The 23,671-nt window shown below is 38.9% G+C and overlaps 1 protein-coding gene across 8 annotated transcripts in view; it reads right to left on the reverse strand.

Annotated features, from left to right (window-relative positions):
* Nucleotides 1–23,671, reverse strand: part of LOC113040029 (transducin-like enhancer protein 1) — a 32,401-nt gene that overhangs the window by 1,001 nt on the left and 7,729 nt on the right. The window contains exons 3-19 of one of the 8 annotated variants that reach the window (XM_026198241.1): nucleotides 16,550–16,613; nucleotides 15,096–15,140; nucleotides 9,169–9,231; nucleotides 8,585–8,659; nucleotides 6,578–6,785; nucleotides 4,807–4,868; nucleotides 4,447–4,542; nucleotides 4,283–4,327; nucleotides 4,034–4,195; nucleotides 3,609–3,735; nucleotides 2,425–2,624; nucleotides 2,263–2,342; nucleotides 1,916–2,165; nucleotides 1,579–1,826; nucleotides 1,350–1,497; nucleotides 1,083–1,233; nucleotides 891–967 (exon numbers count right to left, since the gene is read on the reverse strand). In XM_026198241.1, the coding sequence (XP_026054026.1) occupies nucleotides 891–967; nucleotides 1,083–1,233; nucleotides 1,350–1,497; nucleotides 1,579–1,826; nucleotides 1,916–2,165; nucleotides 2,263–2,342; nucleotides 2,425–2,624; nucleotides 3,609–3,735; nucleotides 4,034–4,195; nucleotides 4,283–4,327; nucleotides 4,447–4,542; nucleotides 4,807–4,868; nucleotides 6,578–6,785; nucleotides 8,585–8,659; nucleotides 9,169–9,231; nucleotides 15,096–15,140; nucleotides 16,550–16,613 (2,101 nt within the window). Of the gene's footprint in view, nucleotides 1–890; nucleotides 968–1,082; nucleotides 1,234–1,349; nucleotides 1,498–1,578; nucleotides 1,827–1,915; nucleotides 2,166–2,262; nucleotides 2,343–2,424; nucleotides 2,625–3,608; nucleotides 3,736–4,033; nucleotides 4,196–4,282; nucleotides 4,328–4,446; nucleotides 4,543–4,806; nucleotides 4,869–6,577; nucleotides 6,792–8,554; nucleotides 8,660–9,168; nucleotides 9,232–15,095; nucleotides 15,141–16,549; nucleotides 16,614–23,671 lie in introns of all 8 variants that reach the window. The other 7 variants (XM_026198245.1, XM_026198238.1, XM_026198244.1 and 4 more) reach the window with 7 other exon arrangements.

Below are 23,671 nucleotides of genomic sequence, written 5' to 3' on the forward strand. Positions count from 1 at the left end.
TCAGTTAAATTTTGCTAGAACAATAAACGATCTGAAACAGTTAAAAAAAAAAAAAACTGAGGAAGCTATTCCGAGAAGCCTGCATTTTAGAAAAACTAATATTTTAAAATAGTTTAAGCTAACTTTTAAAAAGCAGTTACAAGCTAACTTAAATAAAGTAAAAAATAGTAAAATAATCATTCATTAGTTTTTTACCAACCATATTAATGATGGAATTTGCAAAAATTTGTCAGTTTGCTCTAATTTTCAGAAAAAGTAGCTTGTTGCTGGAAAAGCTGCAGCATTTTAAAGCTTACTTAAAGCTGCGGTAGGTAACTTTTGACGCTCTAGCGGTTAATAAACAGAACTGCTTGCGTCTTGCGGAAGAACATTGTAGCCGGAACTACTTCTCTCTGTTTATGTCTATGAAGAATCGCAAAGGTACTGGGTTACTCCGCCGCAGTATCCCCGAAGCAATCTAAAATAGTCTGAATATAAACACTTATTATAGGTGCACCCTAGTGATTCAGGACAAGCCAAAAACACGGTTTGGAAAATGGATTCATGGTGTATTCGCTTATTATATACATGTTTCTACGTTTTGAACACAAACAAAGTTACGGACCACAGCTCTGATTGGTTGTTTTTTACCGGGAGCGATGGAGTTTCTGCAAATGGCAATAGGAGCACTGGGAGGAGCCAGAGGAGCTTGATTTTTTTCACAGATTATCTGTCTCATATTCTACTGTCAGGACATAATGACAGGTTTAACAAATATGTAAAAAAATATATTTTTACAAAAGTTACCTACAGTACCTTTAATGTATTAAGGTTAGTAGTGTCACTACTTTTAGTTAGTTACTCAATACTTTGGTATTTATAGTCAACAGACACTATTATCAAACCATTACCTGGAATATGCTTGATCCATATGGAGTTCGCCATGCATTCAGTAGATTATCTTTGCCTGTGCTAACAAACCATTTACCTGCAATAGTAAAAGTAAGATTTTAGGCACAGCCCTTCAATTAAACAGCCGCGTTTTTCTATAATGCTAACTAAAAACAAGGTATTTTTTAAGCGGAACACAAAAACAAACGTACCGCAGTAGGCAAACTTGAGCGAGAGAACACAGCTTTCGTGAAGGTGCAACTGGTATTTGTCTGGTTTGGAGACGTGCAGCACTTCTACATTACTGCTCTCCATCCCCACTGCAAGCCACTCGCCCGTAGGACAGTAACCCAGAGAAAAGATCTGCGAGCACATAAAAACACATCAACAAAAGATCCAACGCATAAAAATGTGCCTGCAGACAGAAAAATGGATGCCAAGTACCTTTAGTCCATAAAAGTTATATATATATGCAGTACCTGTGAGGTGAAGTCATGCTGCTGCAGCTGTCGACCCTCTCTCAGGTCCCAGCAGCGCACGGTGTTGTCCAGACCCCCGGTCCACAGTTTGGTCCCGTCGTTGGAAATATCGATACAACTGGCTCCATCCGTGTGACCTTGGAACTGCCTGTAGAGGGCGACACAAGGACATCACATGACTTCAGGAAGATGAAGGTGGTCTGTCTCACCAGCAGGAGTCTGTAGATACCTGACGAGCGTCTGGTTGTGCAGGTCCCAGACCACGATGTTTCCGTCGCTGCAGCAGGAGAAGCAGACCTTGTTGTCGGGACTGATGGCCAGAGCGTAGCAGGCCGGAGCCGAGGACGTCAATTCGGCTTTGATGCGTGGAGTGGGCGTGGCCAAGTCCCAGATTGACAGCGTGCTGGCCTCGCCCCCGACTATCAGAGTCCGCCCATCTGGAAGGAGCTTGCATGACCGGATATAATTGTCTCGATTCTGATTAAACAAAAGAATAGACTTTATTTAGTCCAACTAGGATGGCGGGTACCAACTACAAAAAGAGTTTAACGTGACGCAGATCTCACCAAACAGTCCAGTTGGGCCATTGGACTCTTGCTGCCCGGTTGGCTGATGTCCCACACTTTGACGCAGCCTTTCCCGCCGGTGTAGACGTGACGTGTGGAGGTGCTGATGGTGACCGCGCACACCACCTCTCCATGACTGAGGGTGTGGATCTGACGGGCGTGACGTGGGATGCCAGGCCCGAGGAGGGCGTCAGGAGGGAAGGGCACCGGCTGCATTTGACCGTCTGCGCTCACGTGGAACGAGTAAGCACTGGGGGGGTGAAAGTCTTATTATTAGGATTTAGTTTAAGACAGATTGGACTATGGAGTCCATCTGACGTCGAGAGGAACTGGCATTGGAAACTTACGGCTTTCCAGAAGCTGCCGACTGCAGACTAGCAGGTAACCCTGGTACCCTCATATGGGGGTGAGGAGACTCGTAGCCCACCTTCAAAAGCAAGAAAGCAGAGATTTAAAGAGACTGAAGCATAAAGGCACAGGGTTAATGTAACCTGTTTTGTCCTTAGTACCACAGGTGAGCGTCCGTATCCAGCGGCGGCTGCAGCAGCGGCGACGGCAGCTGAGCCGTTCATCTGAGGGGAGACGAGGTGGAGACCGGCACCGTATCCTGCGGCTCCAGCCAACTCTCCGTTAACTCCCGGGGGAGGAAGGCCAAATGCACCGGGGGGGTACGCACCCTGCACCGCCAACGGGTTCCTCAGACCTAATGCTAAGAAATCCAGAAATAGAGGTTTAGAAAGAGTTTACAGGAATTGAACTTAAGAAATAGACAAGCAGAAAAGACAAGCAAGGTTTCTTCTCAATGCTGAAGTATATTATAAATAAAGAATTTATTGAGAAAAATGTGAAAGATTTCTTCATTAGTATACATTTATTAAGTTTTTAAATATTTATTTTCATTGTTAAACATTTTAGTAGTATCATGAACATTTCTATTATTTACCACATGACTTTGATTTAGGAGACAAAACATTGTCAAATATTTAAATTTTTTCAAAAATTGTTTCATATTTTGCTTGTTTTAAAAAAACAAATAATAAAAGAATGTTGCTAAGTATTACATGCATTTTTTATATAAATACAACAGTTATGCCAAACTGCCTTTTTTTGAGTAATAAGATTATGCCAAACCTTTTTGAGAAATAAATCGATTATTCTAAACTATTTTTATTTTTTATTTTTATTTTTTTAGCATTTAACATTATCCCAAACTACTTGAGGTTATCCAGAATTTCATTTTTCCATTGAGGATTTTTTTTTTTCTTGTTTATGATATCAAGACAGTTAGACCATACCTACATTTGGACTTGTACCCTCAAAAATATTAAAAGTAAAAATTAAAAACGTGCGCATGAGAGAAGGTGCGTTCAAATCACTGTATGTATGAACTTCGTTTTTAATTTTAGAATAAATTAAAAGATCCTGACAAAAAAACAACAACAGTGTCATGTCTTTGACCCCATTTATATGAACCTCAAGAACGCTTTAACAATTACACAGCCTCCAAGGACACAAGCTCAGCAAGATGATACAATTAAAACAAGACCACCTCTCAGAAACAGGAAGACCACTACTGCCCTCTGCTGGCGGACTAGCCATCAACCTTCAATAAGGACATTCAAACCAGGCTGAAGGAAACACTCCAGTCATTCAGTCACTACAGACAAGGACTTTCAGGATAACAGGATCTTACCAAGAGGGTCAATGCCTGGCTTCCCAGGAACGGGGCGGAACTGCGGAGGAACGCTAGGGCCTGGGGTGGACCCCTCCTGGGACATGGGCGTGCCAGGCTTCATCCCTGGAGTGCTGGACTTCTCTCTCTGGAAGGCATTTACACACATTAATTATTCAAGCAAGGTATATATATTCAATGAAAAAGAACTGGGAATAACTTGAGCGGGAACTGTAACTCTTTGTGATTCTAGCACAAGCAAGACGAGGGATGTGTGACGCTGCAGAGGAAAGTGCGTCTTTTTGTGCAAATAAAGAAAACAGTGTCGCAGTTAAGGGCAGTGAGAGACTTTAGTTTGGGGGAGGTGAAGGAACTAGTTTGTTAAATGAGAAATGCTTTCGTTTAACATCAAACAGACATGTTTGTGTGTGTTTTTAAGTGTGTACCGGTGGAGGCTCCTTGCTGCGTGAAGGGGAAGCAGCACTGCTGGAGGAAGCCAGCGAGGTCGGACTGGCCTGGGGCAGAGGCTCCTTACGGGAAGGAGGGAGTTTATCTAATCCGTTCTCTCTGGAGGAGTACGACTGCACACTCCTTGGAGAAGAAGGGTCCTGAGGGAACACGGTGCGCATGATGGATTAATCAGGAGAAAACACAGTCAGCCTCGATTTTAAGTTTGTTGTTTAATGTAAACCGACCTCGTCAACGACCAAATTGTCATCGCTCTTCTCCGCGTCGCTGCCCTGAATGAGAAAAAATGTTTCAGAGTTAAGCAACTCTTTATTTATTCCCTACATATGCTTAAATCAGATAAAGATCATTTGGATGATTCATAAAAGGATGAAGCAGATTTAACACTTACGTAGTCGGTCATAAACTCCTTCTCATCTGCTTTTCTCTTTTTTCCGTTGCTGAGGTAGTCTGAAGGCCTGCCTTTGTCTCCGTTAGAAAGTGAACTCTGGAAGAGGAAGATGAGAAAATGAGAGGGGAAAGGGAGAACGGCGGAGAGAGAGAGGCAGAGGATGTGCGTGTAAATGTGTGTGTGTGTGTGAGCGGGAAGAAGGGAGATAATGATGTAGGAGACGAGGGATAAATCAAATCAGCTCCATAACTGCTGGACCCACAGGCGATAGAGACGCCTAATGCATGACAGTCTGCACTGAGAGGAGCTCAACTAGAAAGAGACGGAGAGAGAAAACGGACGGATACTACTGATACTCACTGGTCCAGGTTCACGGTCTGTGGGGATCATGGGAAGGGCAGGTAAACGTCCCCGCAGCCAGTCAAAACAAACCAAAAAACAAACAATGTGACTATGGCGGTTAGACAAAACTCACCCCTCCACCAGACAAAACAATTAGCACAGCGCTAATAATAACAAAAGCATATTTCCTTCAGTTCCCACTCTTTCATGTTTCATTGATGATACATGAGCTGACAGATTAAAAAAAAACAAACAACAACAACATTTCAGGGTAGAGTTTAAGTCTAATAAAGAAAATGTGATTACCGTATTTTTTGTACTATAAGTCGCACCTGAGTATAAGTCGCATCAGTCCAAAAATACGTCATGATGAGGAAAAAAACACATAAATCACACTGGACTATAAGTCGCATTTATTTAGAACCAAGAATTAAGAGTAAACATTACCGTCTGCAGCCGCGAGAGGGCGCTCTATGTCTTCAGTGTAGACTACAGGAGCACTGAGCAGCATAGAGCGCCCTCTCGCGGCTTTAGACGGTAATGTTTTCTCTTGGTTCATTTCTCTTGGTTCATGTCAAATAAATTTTGATAAATAAGTCGCACCTGACTATAAGTCGCAGGACCAGCCAAACTATGAAAAAAAGTGCGACTTATAGTCCGGAAAGTACGGTAGTGCAATGCAATGCCAGCATCTTTTTAGGAGATCACTTAAGTCTGGTCTATGATATTCTAATCTTTAAGTCTAAATTGTTAAGGTGCGGTAACACTTTATCACAGTTCAGCACATTTTTGTGGGTGAGTTATAGTCATTATTCATATGAAACAATCTTTATGTTAGAGCCAAAAAAAGCTCCCCACACAAACTTCGCTCATGTTCAAGTTGGTGGATTAACCAACAGAAATATAATTTCACACAAAATTTCACAGGAATGTCACGACACTATAGTGACGAATGTAAACCACGACTATAGACTGAACATTTTTCACTAAATTTTTGAAAACATCATCTGGCTTGAGGCGATTCATAAATCGAGTTTATAAAAAAAACATTATGGGATTAGTAATTAAGATGCAAGATTTATCAAAATAAAACCAAAATCACAATATGGCTCAATGTGATTAGCGAAAAAAGTGGCGCGACTCTAAACAAGATGCTCATTAGTAGTTTTTATGGTTTTATTTTTCATTGAAATATAATACTAATAATATCTCTATTTTTTATTATTTATATTAAAATACTACTATTAATTACTATTATTATTTAGCTAAATTGACATAAAAAATACTAAAGATTTTGGCCAAATTGTGCAATTCTACAAATGCAGCAAACCTAGAGTTTTTTTACTATTTATTTATATCACATTTTTAAGGTTTTTTTTTTTTATCAGAAAATGTATTAGTAGCCCTAAAGAGTAATGTACTAAAATTGAAGACTTCACATTTCTAGATTAATGAGTACATACAGGTAGAAAGAGGAGGAGTGAGATGTTATAACTATAATACGTGCATGCATTTACATGTACTTTTGACTGACTGTGAAAACCAGTCTGGTACGGTTTCAAACTAACAGAGCTAGATAATGTATTTGACACTCGGCTTCATCATGCACATACAGACATTAATTTGAAAACATTTGGTCTCTGCTTGCTCTGAAAGATGGATCCGATTACGCATTCATTGTAATCCCACCGATTAAAACATTGCACCATTATAACTGCACTTGATAGTTCTGTGCCTGGTGTTAATAAACCAGTCAAGTGCTCTGTCAGTATGATTTTATTTGTTATACCTCTGTGCTGTTCGGCTGCGGCTGCCGCTGCCACGGCCTCCAAATGGGCTCGCTCATCTTTAGAGGCCAGCTGGGCCCCGAGGGCCCCGGAAAGGGCCAGCAGCCCAGAGCCGCCCCCCAGAGCCAGTCCCGGGTGAGGCAGGCCGGAGGGGTGAGGGGCCATGGCCAGCCCCTGGGCAGCATGCTGGGAAAGGTGCTGGGCCTGCAGCTGTTGCTAGAGGGAAAGAGAGGAAGAGGATGATGGAGGGATGAAGCGTGTGGGGGGGGGGGTTCAGATAGAGAGGGAAAAAAAAGATGGAGAGTGTGGGAGATAAAAGAGAGTGACACAGAGGCCGAGATGGAAGTGGAGTGAAGAAACAGATAGCCAGAGGAAATGAAGAGAGCATGAGGAGGAGAGAGAGATGAGAGGAAAGGGATAGAGAGAGAAAAAACACACAACACAGTTAAGACTTGGATCTGCACCAGAGTTACAAAGGGAATGAATCCCAGTGTCCCGGGAGTGAGGGAGTCAGTCACACTGGAGTCGACCAAATGGGTTCAGGGAACAGCGTTGCTGCAGCATTCACTAATAAATCACCCCAAAATAAAACGATTAAAATCATTTGAAGCTGCCATGAGATAAATCAAAATGCAACAGACCAAAGTGAATAAAAATACGGCAAATCATATATGAAGAACTGTAAATGCTTCACAGCTAAATGTCAACTGGTGGCCAGACACACACTCAACTAGTCTCCACTCACACCTCATGCTACTGGGCGCTAAAGACAAAAGATAGTTGTTCCAAACCTGTATGCTGTTATTTTTTATAATTTGCACTGTCCACTTTTCCACACAATGTTTCTTTGTCCAAACACTCCAAAAAAATACAAGACAGTTTATGTGCGAGAAAGAATATGAAAGTCGCCATTTAGCGATGATTTTCCCATGTGTCAAAATTTGCATACGGATACAAACATAATGTTGCATTAGTAGATAAAGACAATTCAATACCGTTTTGGGCCGGGAATAACGCTGATGCAGTTTTCATGAATTTCAAAAACAAGCTTTCGGAAAAAAAAAACGTTTGAAGTCTTTGCAAACAGCGCACAAGTTGAAAGGACTTTTTTGCCCTTTTGGAGATGCAGGCACTTAAAAGAAGAACAGATCAGGTCACCATGAACTCTGTTTGGTTTTTATTGTTGAATGGAAAGCTGCAGTGTGAAGACTTAGCAAAATAAAAAAATTGCTTTGGTTTGTTAACGTAAAAAAAAATTACAAACTTCTCCCAGTTCTATCAAGATGAGCACAGAAATGTGACTTATGTACACACCTTAAAAGATGTATCCGACTGAGGTGCAGAGAGCTAGTCTAATTATATTGCGCTTCCTTAACATGGATAAGTTGACCAGTTGTTAGGCCAAATTAAAAAAATATTCAAACATATCCATAGCCTAGTTACGAAAGAGTTATTTTGCACACTATCAAACATAACCAACGCCAAAACACAGAACACGAAATAAATGTTAACTTTTTCCAAATTTGTAATGGAAAGCCAGCTATTGTCTCTTAAAAAGACAGACAAGGTCACAGTGAGCACTGCTTTTTATCGTTGTATGGAAAAGTGCAGTGCAAATAATCAGCGAAAATGTCTCTTTTTGTGCTCAATGGATTTGGTACAACATGCAGGCAAAAGATTTGCAACGATATCATCTTTTGCATTACATCTCACATAGTTTGATCATCCTGCCATGTTCTGGATGGCTTATGGCTTATGTCTAATTTAATATTTCATACATTTTTTCCCATTCTGTCTAGCCAAACACAGAAATGTGTCTTAACAAAAGTCAACTAGTTTTTATCCAAATAAACATCTGTAGCCTAGTTACAAAAGCGCTTTCAAACATATAACCAAACTGAATCCAAAAAAAGAAAACCGCAATGACAACTCAAGAGGAAAGTGTTAAATAAAAAGGATGAAAAGATGGAAGTACACACTGTGGGAGGCAGAGGGGGGAGTCCACGTACCCCTATCGATGCATTCAACTCCCCCATAGTCACCTGTTTGGCGCGCTCCATGGCCTGGACCACCTGCTGCTGGTGCTGTGGACAGAGGTCAGAAAATGGCCGTCAATGATAAACAAACACGCAACAAAACAAGACAGATGGCCACCCCAGAGTGTCTTTGTGTATTGTGCGGTTTGAAGCATGTATGCTCACACACACACACACACACACACACACACACACACACAGGGCTGCATTTTGTATGAATACACACACTTAAAACAGGAGGGGAAGTTGTTTTTTCTTCTGTCAGGAAAAGCTTTGGGCAAACCGTAAGCGTTTTTGTGGAAGTGGGTTTACAAGAATAACAATAGGCTTCCCAGAGGCATCCGAATGAGAGACTATGTGAGAACGTGAGGAAATATGAGAGGATTGCATGTGTGTGAGAAACAGAAAGAGCGAGATTATATATGTGTGTGTGTGTGTGTGTGTGTGTGTGTGAGCACAAGTGAGTGAATTCTCACAGACCGTCTGAACGCAGTGTGGCATGTGTGAGTCTCGTGATGTGCAGCTGTGGGACTGAGTGTGTGTTGGTCTCATCTCACCTCCTGTGACAGGAATGGAATGAGCTGGGCACAAATCACGTTCAGCCGCTTGGCGATCTCCGTCTGCAGAGATATGGAGAGTGAGAGGGAAGCAGAACGCAAGCAAAAATTGATTTCATTTAACACAAAATGTACATTTTTGAAATGTTAAATTAACTTTTCACACCATAATTGGGCAATGTTTTCGATAAGAATAATAACGGTATTACTATTATTGTTAATATTATGCTGCATCTATTGTACAACCATGACAATTATTCTTCGTTTTAGTAATACTAATAGTAGTTATACATTCAGAATAATTAATAAATGTACTATTACTAATACTACTAAATAATAATAAAATACTACAAGTACTACTACTAATAAAGAAATTAGTAGAAATGTTATATAAGAATAAGAAATGTTACAATAATATTTAAATCATTAGTAGTAACAATAACAACAATTATTAATTAGCAATAAGTAGTGTCATTATTAATATTTTATTGTTTAATAATTTTTTATTACTACTACTACTATTAGTAGGTGTTAGCAGTAGTACTAACAGTACTTACACATTAAAAATAATTATTATTACTAAACTTACTACCACTACAGCTAATAAATTAATATTATAATGTATTACTACATTTATATTTAGCTTAAATGTATAATAATAATAATATTAAACATTTAATAACATGTATAACTATTTGTAATAATACTAAAAATACTAATTATTATTATTATTCCATCAAAGCTAATGTATTACTACTGCTACTAAAATAAATAAATATTAAAACTTAATGACGTCAATAATAAATGAAATAATTTAAATATTAGTATGTTTATTCATCAATAGTTGTACTTATACATTAGTTCAGATGTAGAGAGAACTATAATTAAGGCATCAAAACATTGCAATGACTGACAATAAACTTTCCACTCTGTTTAATGACATATCAGTGTGACCAACCAAATTTGTTTTTGTTTGTTAAGGGGCGATTAAATCTGAAGCTGTATATATCTTAAGAACCTACTTCCATTCACAAACACATCTACTGAACTGTGCCACAAACAATGCCACACAGTGCACATTTTGCCTCATAAAGCCAAAGAATGCAAAAGAGATCATGAAAAAAATGCTAATTAGAGACATGCTAATTTTTTGTGCACAAAGCATCAGTCAGCCCGTCCACATTTCTTGTGCACCAAGCTGAGACAATTACAAGACAGTAATAACCAAAATGCTTCAGCAATAGTAAAAAAAATAAATAAAATACAATCCTGTTCGCCCAAACGTATCTATCACACAAGACGTTGCAAGGGTGTGTAACCTGCTACCTCACACAGCTAGTGAATATTTTAGCCCTCCACATCTGGTTCATGCTAATTGTTACACAGTGAGTAGAGGGGATGCCTGAAATATTCATGCCCAGCATCTGCTGCTCCGGTCCAGCCGAGAGGAGTGACGCCTCCCTCTGTGAGCGGGTCATTGGTCTCGCCCCATCGAGCTGCTGAGTCTTTTGAGGCAGTGCTAGGGGTTGCCATGCTACGGCTATTGCAATCATTTACCAGCGACCAAAACAAAAGCTCCCCCGAGCTCAGGGCAACCCACCCCATGGCTGTTTATTTTGCCAACAGGTATAAACTAACATTATTATATCCATGTTCACTCACCCGTCACAATGTTTTTCTTAAAGGGATAGTTCACTCACAAATTAGTGACTTAAATGTTGTACCAAACCCATCGGACTTCATTTCTTCTGTGAAACACTAAAGATGATAGTTTAAAGACTGTACTGGTCGCTCTTTTCCATGAAATTCAACTGACTAGGGACTGTTACTGAGTTTTTACGATTCAAAAGGACACAAAAGCAGCATAAAAATATGAAAATTATTCATATGACATGTTGACTTTTTTCAAAGACATTAACTTGACATTAACTTGTCTTTCGCACATTCATGAAAGAAAGTCTCTAGATTCTCCAGAAGAAACAGTTTTGATATTAACTAAAGCTATTATCAGCTAAATAATTTATGCTGATTGAAATAAAACTGAAATCAAGTGAAATATAAATATAAATATTAGATGAAATGCTTAAAAATAGTAAAACTGAAGTACTAAAAGGTCTAAAATAATATATATATTTCTATATCATCTTACAAAAAAACTCAACTAAACTAAAAAGTATTACTAATATAAACTAATATATATGCATGCATGTATGTATGTATGCGCGTGTGGGAGTGAGTCTATGGGTATCTCACAATTCGATTTGATTACAATTCAGAGGCCCACAATTCGATTTGATTACGATTAACGATGAATCACAATGTTGTCAAACATCCTGTACATCTATTAGGGGTGGGAACCTTCAGGCACTTCATGATTTGATCCAATTCAGGGAGTAATGATCTGATTCCAAATCAATTCTTGATATAGAGTTAAATCGTGTGGGAATCTCTGTATGTCAGTACTGCCATCTTAAAAGTAGGGGTGTGAATCTTCACAATTCAATTATCATTATCAACTTAATATCAATGTGTCACATTACCAGTTTTCAATATTACTGCACATGGCTACATTTTCATATAATTTTTATCAATTTTTTTTTTTTGCAAAATTAACTTAATTTTACGTTTTATTAATAAACAAGAACAGCAAGCTATTTTTTAAACAATTACTTATTTAAAATAAGTGTTCTTTAAGTGTCCAAAAGTTTACAGATTACGATTATCATTATCAACTCAATATCACTTTGCGTCACCTTCTCAGTTTTCAATATTACTGTACATGGCTACATTTTCATATGAATTTTGTTATAAATGTTTGTTACATTTTCCTATAAATTTGGTTCAAAATTAACTTTTTTTCAACAATTTTTATTTATTTTAAAATAAGTGTTCAAGTGTCCGAATCTTTTCAGACAATAGCTGAGGATTTTTATTTTCCTCAGCATTATGGCCGTTTGAATATTACTGATGACATCATAGACGGTGGCAGGCAATACAGCCATCGGTCACGACACATTACAGAACTACACAATGGTATTTATTGTTTGAATTTTACTGTTAGAATATATATATATATATATATATATATATATATATATATATATATATATATATATATATATATATATAGTTTCCTCTCTGCTCCGAGATGTATTTTTTTTACTGTGTGAGAACATGGTGTGTAGTGTTTGTTGTCGGACGTAGCAACAGTAACTAAAGTAGGGTGGCTTTTTGTAAAAGGTCAAATACAAAATCTCCCACTTTGCCTAAATTCACCCCATTTAAATATAATTAAATTGATTAAAAAAATAAACAAACAAACAAAAAACACAAAAATACTAAAACCGTTAACATTTAAATCTGAAAATTACTTATTCAAAGTATTAATAATAAAATAAAAGTAGGCCTATGTCAGTGATGCAAAAATAACACTTGTTTGACCATTTTGATACTTCAATGATACTTTTCTGCGTTTTTCACATTCTTTTTGAATGAATTGTAATTGCCTGTAAAAGAGCAACCAACACATTCTTCAAAATCTCTCTTTGTATGTCAATATACGATTGGGTGAATAAACCTGACAATATTTAAATTTTGGGGTTCACTGAATTACTGGATGTAGAAATACCCCCCCCCCCCAACCCTCAGACTTTCCAGAAGGGAGGAATAGACCCCACCCCCACCTCTTCTATAACCATCCATCACAACCCTCCCCAGGGAAGCACAATGATTTCTTGTTAGGGAACGGCAACTACAAAATGACATCTTCAGAGGAGAGAGTGGGGGAGGCTGGGAAAAGGGGAGGGCAAGGAGGAGGGAGCGAAAGAAGAGAAATCAGGAAAAAAAAAGGCTAGCAGAAAGGCACAGTTAAGGAAATTACAGAGTGATGGGAGATGCAGAAAGACGAGGAGGGGGGAGTTACATTAGAGAAGGGAATTCGTGGAGCATGTCAAAAAAGAAGTGCAATTGAAATGGAGGGAGAGAACAGACGCTCCGAGAGCGCTGACCTAATTTAAACTGACCTGACATCTGCAGGAGAGAGAGAGAGAGACTGAGCGAGGAAGGTCGGGAAATGCAGATGCAGTAGCAGACACAATTTATGAGGAAGGAGAGCGAGAAAGTCACAGCTAGCTACTTTTAGACAATCGCTCACACTCATTTGTGTGTGTGAGAGGGGGGGATGGGGGTGGGGTGTGCACTGCAGACACGTTATTTGTTGATCTAATTAGTTTGTTTGCAGATTAATTTTAAAACAAGTGCCACGGGCCAGACCTAAGAGGATTTCGACTATAAAACGCCCGCAAAAAAAAGAGCCCTGCATAATTGAATCTGAATTATGAACCCTACAAAAGATAAAAGGAATAATAAAACTCTCCAGCACAAATCACAATGGGTCACCGAACAGGCATTTTTACACCGACACTTCAGCGTCAGCCCACGTTAAAACCATCGAGTGTGTTTGCGTGCACAGCATATGACTAGAGATGGGCCATCAACTAACAACCAATTGATGCGATTTGTTTTTATTATATTTTGTTAGTGAAGATGCTTTAATTAGCTAAAACCATCTTTGAAAGGTTGCATCCTATCCCACAGAAAACATGCAATTTTCATTATAAAACACTTACGACTAATTTTTTTTTATTTGCCACTGCATGTGAGGAAAAATGTCACATATTTTCAACCTTTCCCTAAACAGCATTACATTGTTAAAAGGAGAGTTCATCCAAAAAAAAAAAGGAAGCAATGACATCATAAACTCATGTCCCTGTATAAGTTTCTTTTTTCAAGTTGAACACAAAAGACAATATTTTTATAGAAAGTCATTAACCAAACAGCTGCCATGGTCCTCCATAGTATTTTTCCCCAACTAAGGAAATTAATGGCTACCAGTAACTGTCTGGTCACCAACAAGTAGGGCTGTCGCGATATACCAGCAATGATGATAATCGTTCAAATATCATTATCGTGCATAGGGTTGTCACAATATACCAGTATTGGCAATATTTAAAACTGAATATTACACGTACAATAACATGACACAATAATCCAGCGTCATTGTCATTATGGAGTGTTAGGGTTCTTTCACACTTGTAGATCGATTGCTTTGGTCCGAAACAGGGATTAAAATGAGTACATAATTGCTTTTTTATTCTTGGTGCGGTTCGCTTTCACATGGCAAAGTTTCTAAACAGACCAAAATTGTTAATACAAGTCACGTGCAAGTAAACTGTCCTCTCATTGGTCAAAGTTCCACGGTTTATTTTTCGGAATTCCACTCATAGCCGTCATACATCAGAACCAGCTTTGATGGAACTACAACAGCTTCAAGGGCTTATTAAGGTTTATTTTTTGTTTAGTTTTTTTTTATAGCTGTCATTATATTAATTTATGAATTCATCATTCAGCAGGAGTCCAGGATTTATCGGGAAAACATTGTCAAAACCTACTACAAAGAGCAATAAGACAGCATTATAAAATGTTTTTTATTGTTGTTTTTTTTTTAATGGTGAAGACGTGTTCACCCACAGATATAATCTACTGTTCTTCATGGAACTTACGTAATTACCCGTTATACAAGCCTGGTAAAGATTAATTTGACTGATAGAATAATTTATTATTATTATTTAAAAAAAATTTAAGATTTATATAGATATCACAATCTCTCATTATCGTGAAGTTTTGAGGCCGCGATAAAACAATGTAGTAAAAATATCTGATATTGTGTCAGTCCTACTTTTGTGTTCATAAGAACAAAGAAACTCAGTTGTGGAACAACATGAGGGAGAGTAAATGACAACAATTTTCTTTTTTTACAGAACGATCCCTTTACATGCGTTTACCTCAACTGTTGATTCTTGTTTCAGTATAATTGGTGTAAAACTGCTAAATCAAAAGATATCAGCAGAGGGAACCAGCAAACTTACCTGTTTGTGCATCTCTATGTTGAGGCCGTAGGACATTTCGTAGTACTGAAAAGAGAAAAGGATATCATTAAACTAACAAATACTAGGAGGAGTATTCAAGTTGGCTGTTTTAATGTTAATTAGTGTCATTATTGGTTAGGAAATCGAGTCACTCTGCATAGTTTCATCAAAAGTACCGACTTCGGTATCAGTCGGAACTGAAATTTAAAAAGTGTCCATTTCCCGCTAAAATTTGAACGCTGTCGAGCAGATTCTTAAACACCTCTGATTGGCCATTGTGTTCATGTGCTCAACAGATATGACTGTGATTGGCTGCAATGATCATCGCTTCACGTTGAGCGTTCACACAGAAGCACACAGCAGCATTTGATAGCAGGCATCCATCACATCCTTGATGTGCAGATATATTAGAGATCCGCTGATATACATGGATTTATATTAATAAAACTCCCGTGTACCTCTGTTTGAGCACAGAAAAAGACCCTTTTTAACAGTCAACAGTTTAGCAAAACATGACCGAAGTTATTCTTAAACCAAACAGGTTTCCACTTTCATTGTGACGAATTTGTGTGACCAACCTGAACCTGTTGTGAAATCTGCATGAGGAAACTTTTACCCTCATCTGAAATTCCTGATTGCATGGATTCCTATTTAAATATGTTGCAAAAAAATGTTGGCCAAACAATGGTAAATGTAATCACACTGTTAAAAAGAGCAGACCTTGCACAAATTGCAGAAATTAGCTTAGAGCTCATCCTAAACCCATATGTGGTTATTTTGTAAAAGAGTAAATACTGATACATTTTGGTTTATTCTTCACAAAAAATGGCTTTTTATAAGACTTTTTTGTCTTTTCGTTGTTCAAATGCTTGGTCAAAAAACTCCTACTTGTCTGTTCCTTGTCAATAAATGAACAAAGTTCACTTTTTAGTAAAAAAATAAAAAAAACCTTTCAGCTAGCTGGATAAATTCTGGTACGGAGGATAAAAAAAAAAAAAAAAAAAAGTGTAATTTTATTAGATGGAGAGAATCAAGTAAAAAGAAAAGGGTAAAAACAACAGAGACGGAGGGATAGAAAGACCCTGGCAATAAAAGAAGCCGTCCTGACAGCTGCCTGTTGTATTCACCAGCTCTGCCAAGAGCCCACGGTGTTGCTAGGCGACTCCCACACTGAAAAAATTATGAGCCAAGAAGAAAAAAAAAAAAAAGAAAAGGGAGAGAAAGAAAACGGACAGAGAAAAGGGGTTAAGCCGTCTGCCAAGAGCAAATGGCATGCCAGCCTCCCATAGCTGCCATGGGCACTGAGACACATGGCAGCAGCTCTGAAAACTCATTCTCCGTCATAGATGAGTCGAGGACTTCTGATTGAGGGCTGAAGAAAGATGTCTGCTGTTTGGATGTGTGTCGCATCTGATGCAAAACTAAGTTGGGGTGTGTGTGCGCGTTTGTCTTACCATGACATAATGTCTCTGTATTTCTGTCTTCTCTGTGGCCAGCTTTTCACACTCCAACTTCAGACTGCAGAAGAAACAGAAAGAGAGATATGTTTTGTTGGATTGGTTGAAAGAGCGAATCTGCTCCACTGTTTTGGTATTCACTCAGATATGCTGTATTGAGTTGTATTTCTTTATTTCTTTTTTGAATCTAAGATAAGTGGATGTGAATGATTCAAGAGACTTTAATAGTTGTAGGAGGCAGTGTATAAACACTATACAATTCATGCTGCCTTTTTGGCAAACCGCGAAAATGTGATGTAAGAACAGACATAAATAAATAGAAAAAATACAAAGACCTAGAGACAAACAGATATATATGACAAAGACAAAAACCAGACAATTACAGAGAAATAAAAAGACACATCTCAGAAAAGAGATAGGAACACAAACCGAGAGACAAGAAATACAGTAGATGTAAAACAAGATGACGAATGAGACCGAAAAAGACAAATATACAGAGATTTAAAAACTGAATAAAGAAAGACAAAAGATGTGGACACAGACAGAAAATATAAACAAGATGTGGACAGACAGATCGAGATCTAAATAGTTAGATGTAAAGACAGACAGGAACACAGAGACACAAGATAGAGACAGAAATACAAAAGACAAAAAAATAAAACAGACAAGGACATATAGAAAGACAAGATCGATATAAAGACAGACAGATAATGAAGATAGAAAATTAATGAAAGAAAGCCAGAAAGAGACAGATTGACAGATAGATATTCACTAAGATTTATATAGACACAGAGGATTTACAAGACAGAAAGAGAGACAGATAAACAGATGATATAAGAGACATACAGAAAGACTGAAAAGACAGGCAGAAAGACACAGATACATATATAAAGAGACAAATACAAGTTAGAGGTAAAGACAAAATCATAGAAAGACAGCTAGAGGCCCAAACCAACACATACAAGATGTACGAAAAAACAACAACAAAGAGACAAAGACACACAGAAAGACAAACAAAGACAGATGAATAGAAGTAAAACAGACACTCGGAGAAACAAAAAATAGATGCAAAGACTGTGAGACAAACCAACAACTATATAGATAGATAATGAATAGGACAGAAAATGAAGACAAGAGGACAAGAGGACAAACAGATGGACAGAGATTTATAAGATATGTGGACATAATGTATCAAAATATAGATGGACACGACAGATAGACGAGACACGACAGACATGATAAACAGATAGAGACAGACAAATAGATGCACAAAGACAAATGTATTAGATGTAAAGACAAACAAACACAAAGACAGACAGACAGACAGATACCCCACAGACCAACACTGAATCCACTACAATCAAACAGCACTCTCTCTCTCTCTCTCTCTCTCTCTCTCTCTCTCTCTCGTCTCTTGGCTGTATTTCAGCTCTTCACACACACACACTGACTTGTTTGCAGGCGTCAGATTTATGCAAGCGCGCAGGAGGGCCTGGGAAAATTAGAATATGATTAATACCGCAACATTACTGCGCCGCAACAGGTAATAACGGCACATCCGCTCTCCTTCACTGACTGCGCACAACCGTCGATAATTGACTCATTTATCACCGCGAGTGAGGAAGAGTGCAGAGGATGATGGGCTGGGGATGGAGGAGAGGGGGGGGGGGTGTATGTGCGGGAAGTGAGAAAGGGAGCTGGGGAGGATTAAATTCATTCCCCTGCTAGAATTTATTACACAGGAATTGCCTCACTGCAAAAGTCACCCCCATCGCAGGATTTCCGAGAACTGACAAATCTATCGGTGCGCGTTTCGCTGAGACAGTCTCCGCTTATTTATTTATTTATTTATTTCCCATCTCGCCTGAATGAGTTGGCCTCAATTATGCGATGCGGTGAAGACACCGCTCCCTTGAGCAAAATCGTAGGGGAAGTTGGAGAAAACAGCGTGACAGCTCAGAATATTGTCAGGTTCAGTGGATAAAGATGCTAGATCTATTTACAGGCTTTTATTTACATAGGTTATGAGATATAAATACCATCATTTAAATTCTGCTGCATCTCCTACTTGGAAAAAGGGGACAGGGAGTTCACCGTTCCTCGATGCTGGCGTGTATTTAGAGAGGTAAATCAAGGCTAATGTGGAATTACACTTCAAAAGGTCAAATCTGTTAAATGCAGGCACGACACCTCGACACGCAATAAACAACAGCAACGGGAAGCTTCTGCAAGTCCAAACAATCACTGAGCATTAGTTGTTCCACCCCTTAAAATAATTTACCATGCTAAAGGAATAAGCCTAGTTAACCCAAAAAATTACCTTTCTAACATTAATTACTCACCCTCATGTAATTCCAAACCCATAAGACCTTTGTTTATGCAGCTACCGTGTTCAAGGCCTAGAAATATAGTAAGGATATCATTAAAATAGTCCATGTGTCATCAGTGGTTCAACCTTAATTTTCTAAAACTACGAGAATACTTTTTATGCACAAAGAATACAAAAATAATGACTTAATTTCTTTTGGTTGAACCACTGATGTGACATGGATTATTTTAATGGTGTCCTTGTCCTTACTACCTTTCTAGGCCTTGAATGTGGTAGCTGTGTTGATGTCTATGGAGGGTCAGAAAGCTCTCGGATTTTATCAGAAATATCTTAATTTGTTTTCCAAAGATGAACAGGTCTTGCAAGTTTGGAACGACATGAGAGTGAGTAATTAAAGACCATTTTCATTTAACCTTAGTAACCTTGTAGCAACTTGGTATTATTGATCTTAATGTTATAGATGTCAAAATGTTCCCATCTTTAATTATAAGTGCATTTTTTATAACACAAGTCTCGTTTAGCATGCATCATGACGTTTGAACATTGAATGGTTAAATGTGTGTAAGGTGACTAACCCAAACTGGCATGTACCTAAAGATTCCCACTCTTAATTACTAAACCTCAAAACCATACAATGAGAAAAGGAGATAGGGAAAAGAGAGAGAGAGAGGTCTCTTTCTTTCCCTGACAGCAGCAAATCTGCATGCTGCCTGCATCACAGCAATCCACCATTGCAAGCAAATCACCATTACTTCAATATGTACACACAGGCTAACTGCACTTTTTAATCATCTCACACACCACAACAGAGTGAATTCATAACGAAGACTCAAAGCGAAGCGCCTGAATGAGAAATTTGAGTGAAAAAGCAAATGTTCAGCCTGACGGTGAGGAGTATCAGTCCAATTAGAGAAAGTGAGGACACTTCCACAGATCTCATCTTCATTTGCCATGCCTGTGCCTCATTAGTAAAAGCCCTTGTGTCTTCTGTATTCTCGTAGTGCTTTTTCATCTCTGCTTAAAACGCACGCACGCATAGTGATTAGTTAGTGAAATAGTCCAGTTCAGAGCTAAATTAAACCCCATTACTGCCAGAGAAAGAATTGATGAAGGTTTTGCGTTTGCGGCAAATTTGCATCTTTGGCACACGCAAACTCTTACACTCTTTGAAGCTTGAAATGTGCTCTATGCTAGTGCATTTCATACGTTCAGAAATTACATATTTATAAAGCAACATAATTACATGTTGCATTCTCAGCATTGCCACAGGGGGCGCCAATGGTCATTTTTCTATAGGTCAACAAATGTCACAGACACGTACTGATTCCTAAATCAGGTCATTTTTTTGTCTACATTTGTTTACTGAAAGTTTTTCAGAAAGACGTTTCATCAGCTGAACAATCGCTATGTTGTTAAACAAAAGTACAATCCACTAGGGCTGCACGATTAATCTAATGTTATTGTCACGCGCATATTTTTTTTCTGAAAAGACGGTTCTATGATTATTAGTAAAGATCCAGCATGTGCTTTCAGATGGTGCAGCATTTACTACACAGAACAATAGTTCACTGACAAGCTACATAAAATCGTGTTCATAAATCGCAGATGTTTTAATTGCGTGATTAAATAATCAAAGAAATCATTCTGCGAATAAGAAGGCTGTTTGCGTAACTCGTCAGTGAACTACAGCTCTGTGTAGTAAATGCTGCTCCATCTGAAAGAACGTGAAAATACCACATTTAATAAAGTTTTTACTCCAAACTCACTTAATTACATCGAGTGTTTGAAGTAAATCCTACAAAGAATAAGGCACGCAACATATTTCATACTATTCCAAGCAGTGAAAAAGGCAATGTTGATTAGTATTGCATTATTATATACTTTACATTATAAAAATTATAGTACTACAAACTCTGATAAACCACATATTGTCATAGTTGTGTGTTTATCAGTCATGTTGAATTAATTAAAGCAGTTAAATCTTCTGTTTATTCAGCAACCACCATAGGCATTTCCTGGGTTCCTTCTGCGAGGCATATGTGGAGTTTCAGCACAAGAGCGCCCTCTGGCCTTTCGGACAGAGATTTACTGCGGATCACAGAACCGTACTTCACTGAAAGATACGCATTACAATCGCAGCAAATTGTGATTTATTGCCTTTGTGATTGAATTTTGGTTAATCGTGCAGCCCTACAATCTACTGAAGCCACTGTAAGTCTTTTTCACAACCTCATCATCATTCCTGTCAGAAAAGAAATACAGACTAAGGTCCAAGACTGCTTAACTGTTAATCAACTTAAAAACAATGGCATGTAATGGTTAGCATGTTTATAGCTAGTTACCTGAACAATTGCACAATGCATGCACAAGTTTACCTAGCCATACGTTAAGGTGGCAAACCGTAATGACATAAAACAAGGCCATGCCCACATTATTCCACATGGCAGAAACTAAAACAGCACTGTCGATGCAAATATACAATAAAAATCTCTGATGAAAAACTCTTGTCAGGCACACACCGACATTAAAGCGCAATTCCGAACCAAACTACCCACCACAAACACATGCACTTAAATACACACGTGCTAGAAGGGGGAATGCCAGGCCACACACATACAGATGTATCCAGCAAAGCAGACCTAAACCACAAACTGCATCATAAAGATGCCTAGAATCCACTAAAAATCCACTCTGTCTGGGCACAGAGAAGATATCATGGGTATCAGCGCAATGCTCTTTGAGTGCGGGTGGCTGTCTGTGGGTTGGCTGTCTTTATGTCTGAGCCATTGCAAACCCAGAGAAACACATTAGCAAGGTAGGTGAGCTGGTGTGTGTGAGCTTGTGTGTTCGGAAAAAGGGCTGGGCAAAGCAAGAACTACTGTAATGAGAACCTCCGGTCTAAAGCTCTCCTGTCTGCTGATTAGAGGCCTTCTACACCAAAAAACACCCAAACCTAAACACACAATCAGGAACACGCAGAGACATACGCAAAACATGTGCAGCGCTGCAAGCAACACAGCATGGTAGCACCGTATGGAGCAGCTCTCTTTGTTATGCAGTTCCTGCCCAGTTCACATTTCCTGCCGGACCTTGCGCTGTAACCTGACCTCGGCCTAAGTGTGTTTCTCACATAGACCAGCGCCCACAAACAAACACACCTCTCCCAGGCTCATCTTGTCAAATCTCTTTAGCTCTGACTCTTTCCTGCCCTTTAATCCAACACCAATCAGCCTGCAGACACAAATTACGAGGACTAGAATTAAAAACTAAGCCATGCCACATATAGCAAAGAGCTGTCTGTGACTGCCTGGCGTGACCCGTGTGTGCTTTCCACATTCTACCTGGAGCAGGACCAGCTCCATGGAAGGAGAATTCTTATGGGAAATCCCGTAGCTGAACACCATGGGAAGGCCTCTGCTAATCTTGTTGCCTGACCTAAAGAAGGTCTGAGATTTCAGACTTCACATTGTAATGCCTCACAAAGTGCCATTCAGGGGCTAATTACAGTGCTTTCAAGAAATTTAAGTCAAACTGTAAAATCACCCATTGACTTGAACTCACAATGTTTGACATTCAAATTACAATGCTGCTTTGTCGTGTTGGAAATATGGTATTTACAAGATAAGCATACATTAGCAATACTGGCTATAATAATTATAATTGGGAAAACTGGATTTTCTTCAAGCCCATAAGTTGATTTAGGGGGCACATCAATTAGAACTTCGGGGCAAAAGCTAAGTGGTATTGATCATAATACTTGTCAAGCTTGACTACGCTGTAGTATTCAGACAGTTTGTGCACCAATGATGAAAGACGCAATAAGACTTGCCAGAAAATCCCACTGTTTTAGCCGAATTATGAGGCGTCAGGCTTGCACATCTAATCTACATTTCCCATCACTCTCTGTGGCAGCATGAGAAGGAAACAAAAGCATCAATTGCACACCTAATGCACATCTTCTGCTCTTTGTTTTGTCACTCTAGATGGGAAAAATGAAACATAATGGAAAAGAACGGAAGTAATAAAGTGCCAAAATCACATTGAAAATTCATATTGATTAACAAGCATAACTTGCAAGAAGTATTTGCATACTGTGGTGACTGGAACATACATTATGAAAAGTGAAAGTGAAAGTGAAGTGACATTCAGCCAAGTATGGTGACCCATACTCAGAATTTGAGCTCTGCATTTAACCCATCCGAAATGCACACACACAGTGCAGTGACCACACACACACACACACACACACACACACACACACACACTGTGAGCACACACCTGGAGCAGTGGGCAGCCATTTATGCTGCGGCACCCGGGGAGCAGTTGGGGGTTCGATGCCTTGCTCAAGGGCACCTAAGTCATGGTATTGAAGGTGGAGAGAGAGCTGTTCATGCACTACCCCCACCCACAATTCCGGCCAGCCCGAGACTAGAACTCACAACCCTTCGATTGGGAGTCCGATGCTCTAACCATTAGGCCACGACTTCCCAATTATTTTACTAAATGCAAATACAGTTCATTAGGTCTTGAGTAAAGTATTAAACTTAAGTGACCCCTGCTCTAATTTGATAAAAATAAGATCACAAAAGTGCAGGTCTTCGTTCCTCTGCATCAGGCTAAACCTAGATCCATTAGATATCTGAGCAACAGCTAACTGCAAAAAGCAAGAGCAGATGAACAACTCTTAAAAACTGACTGGGAGTCCAGTTGAGGGCCGTATTATCCATTCAGTTAATCTAGAAAGGTGCATGAAGTAACCACTTTGCTGTTGGCTTCTGGGAAAGATTTTG

The sequence above is a fragment of the Carassius auratus genome, chromosome 22 (genome assembly GCF_003368295.1).
Source record: "Carassius auratus strain Wakin chromosome 22, ASM336829v1, whole genome shotgun sequence".
In the NCBI taxonomy this organism is placed as follows: Eukaryota; Metazoa; Chordata; class Actinopteri; order Cypriniformes; family Cyprinidae; genus Carassius; species Carassius auratus.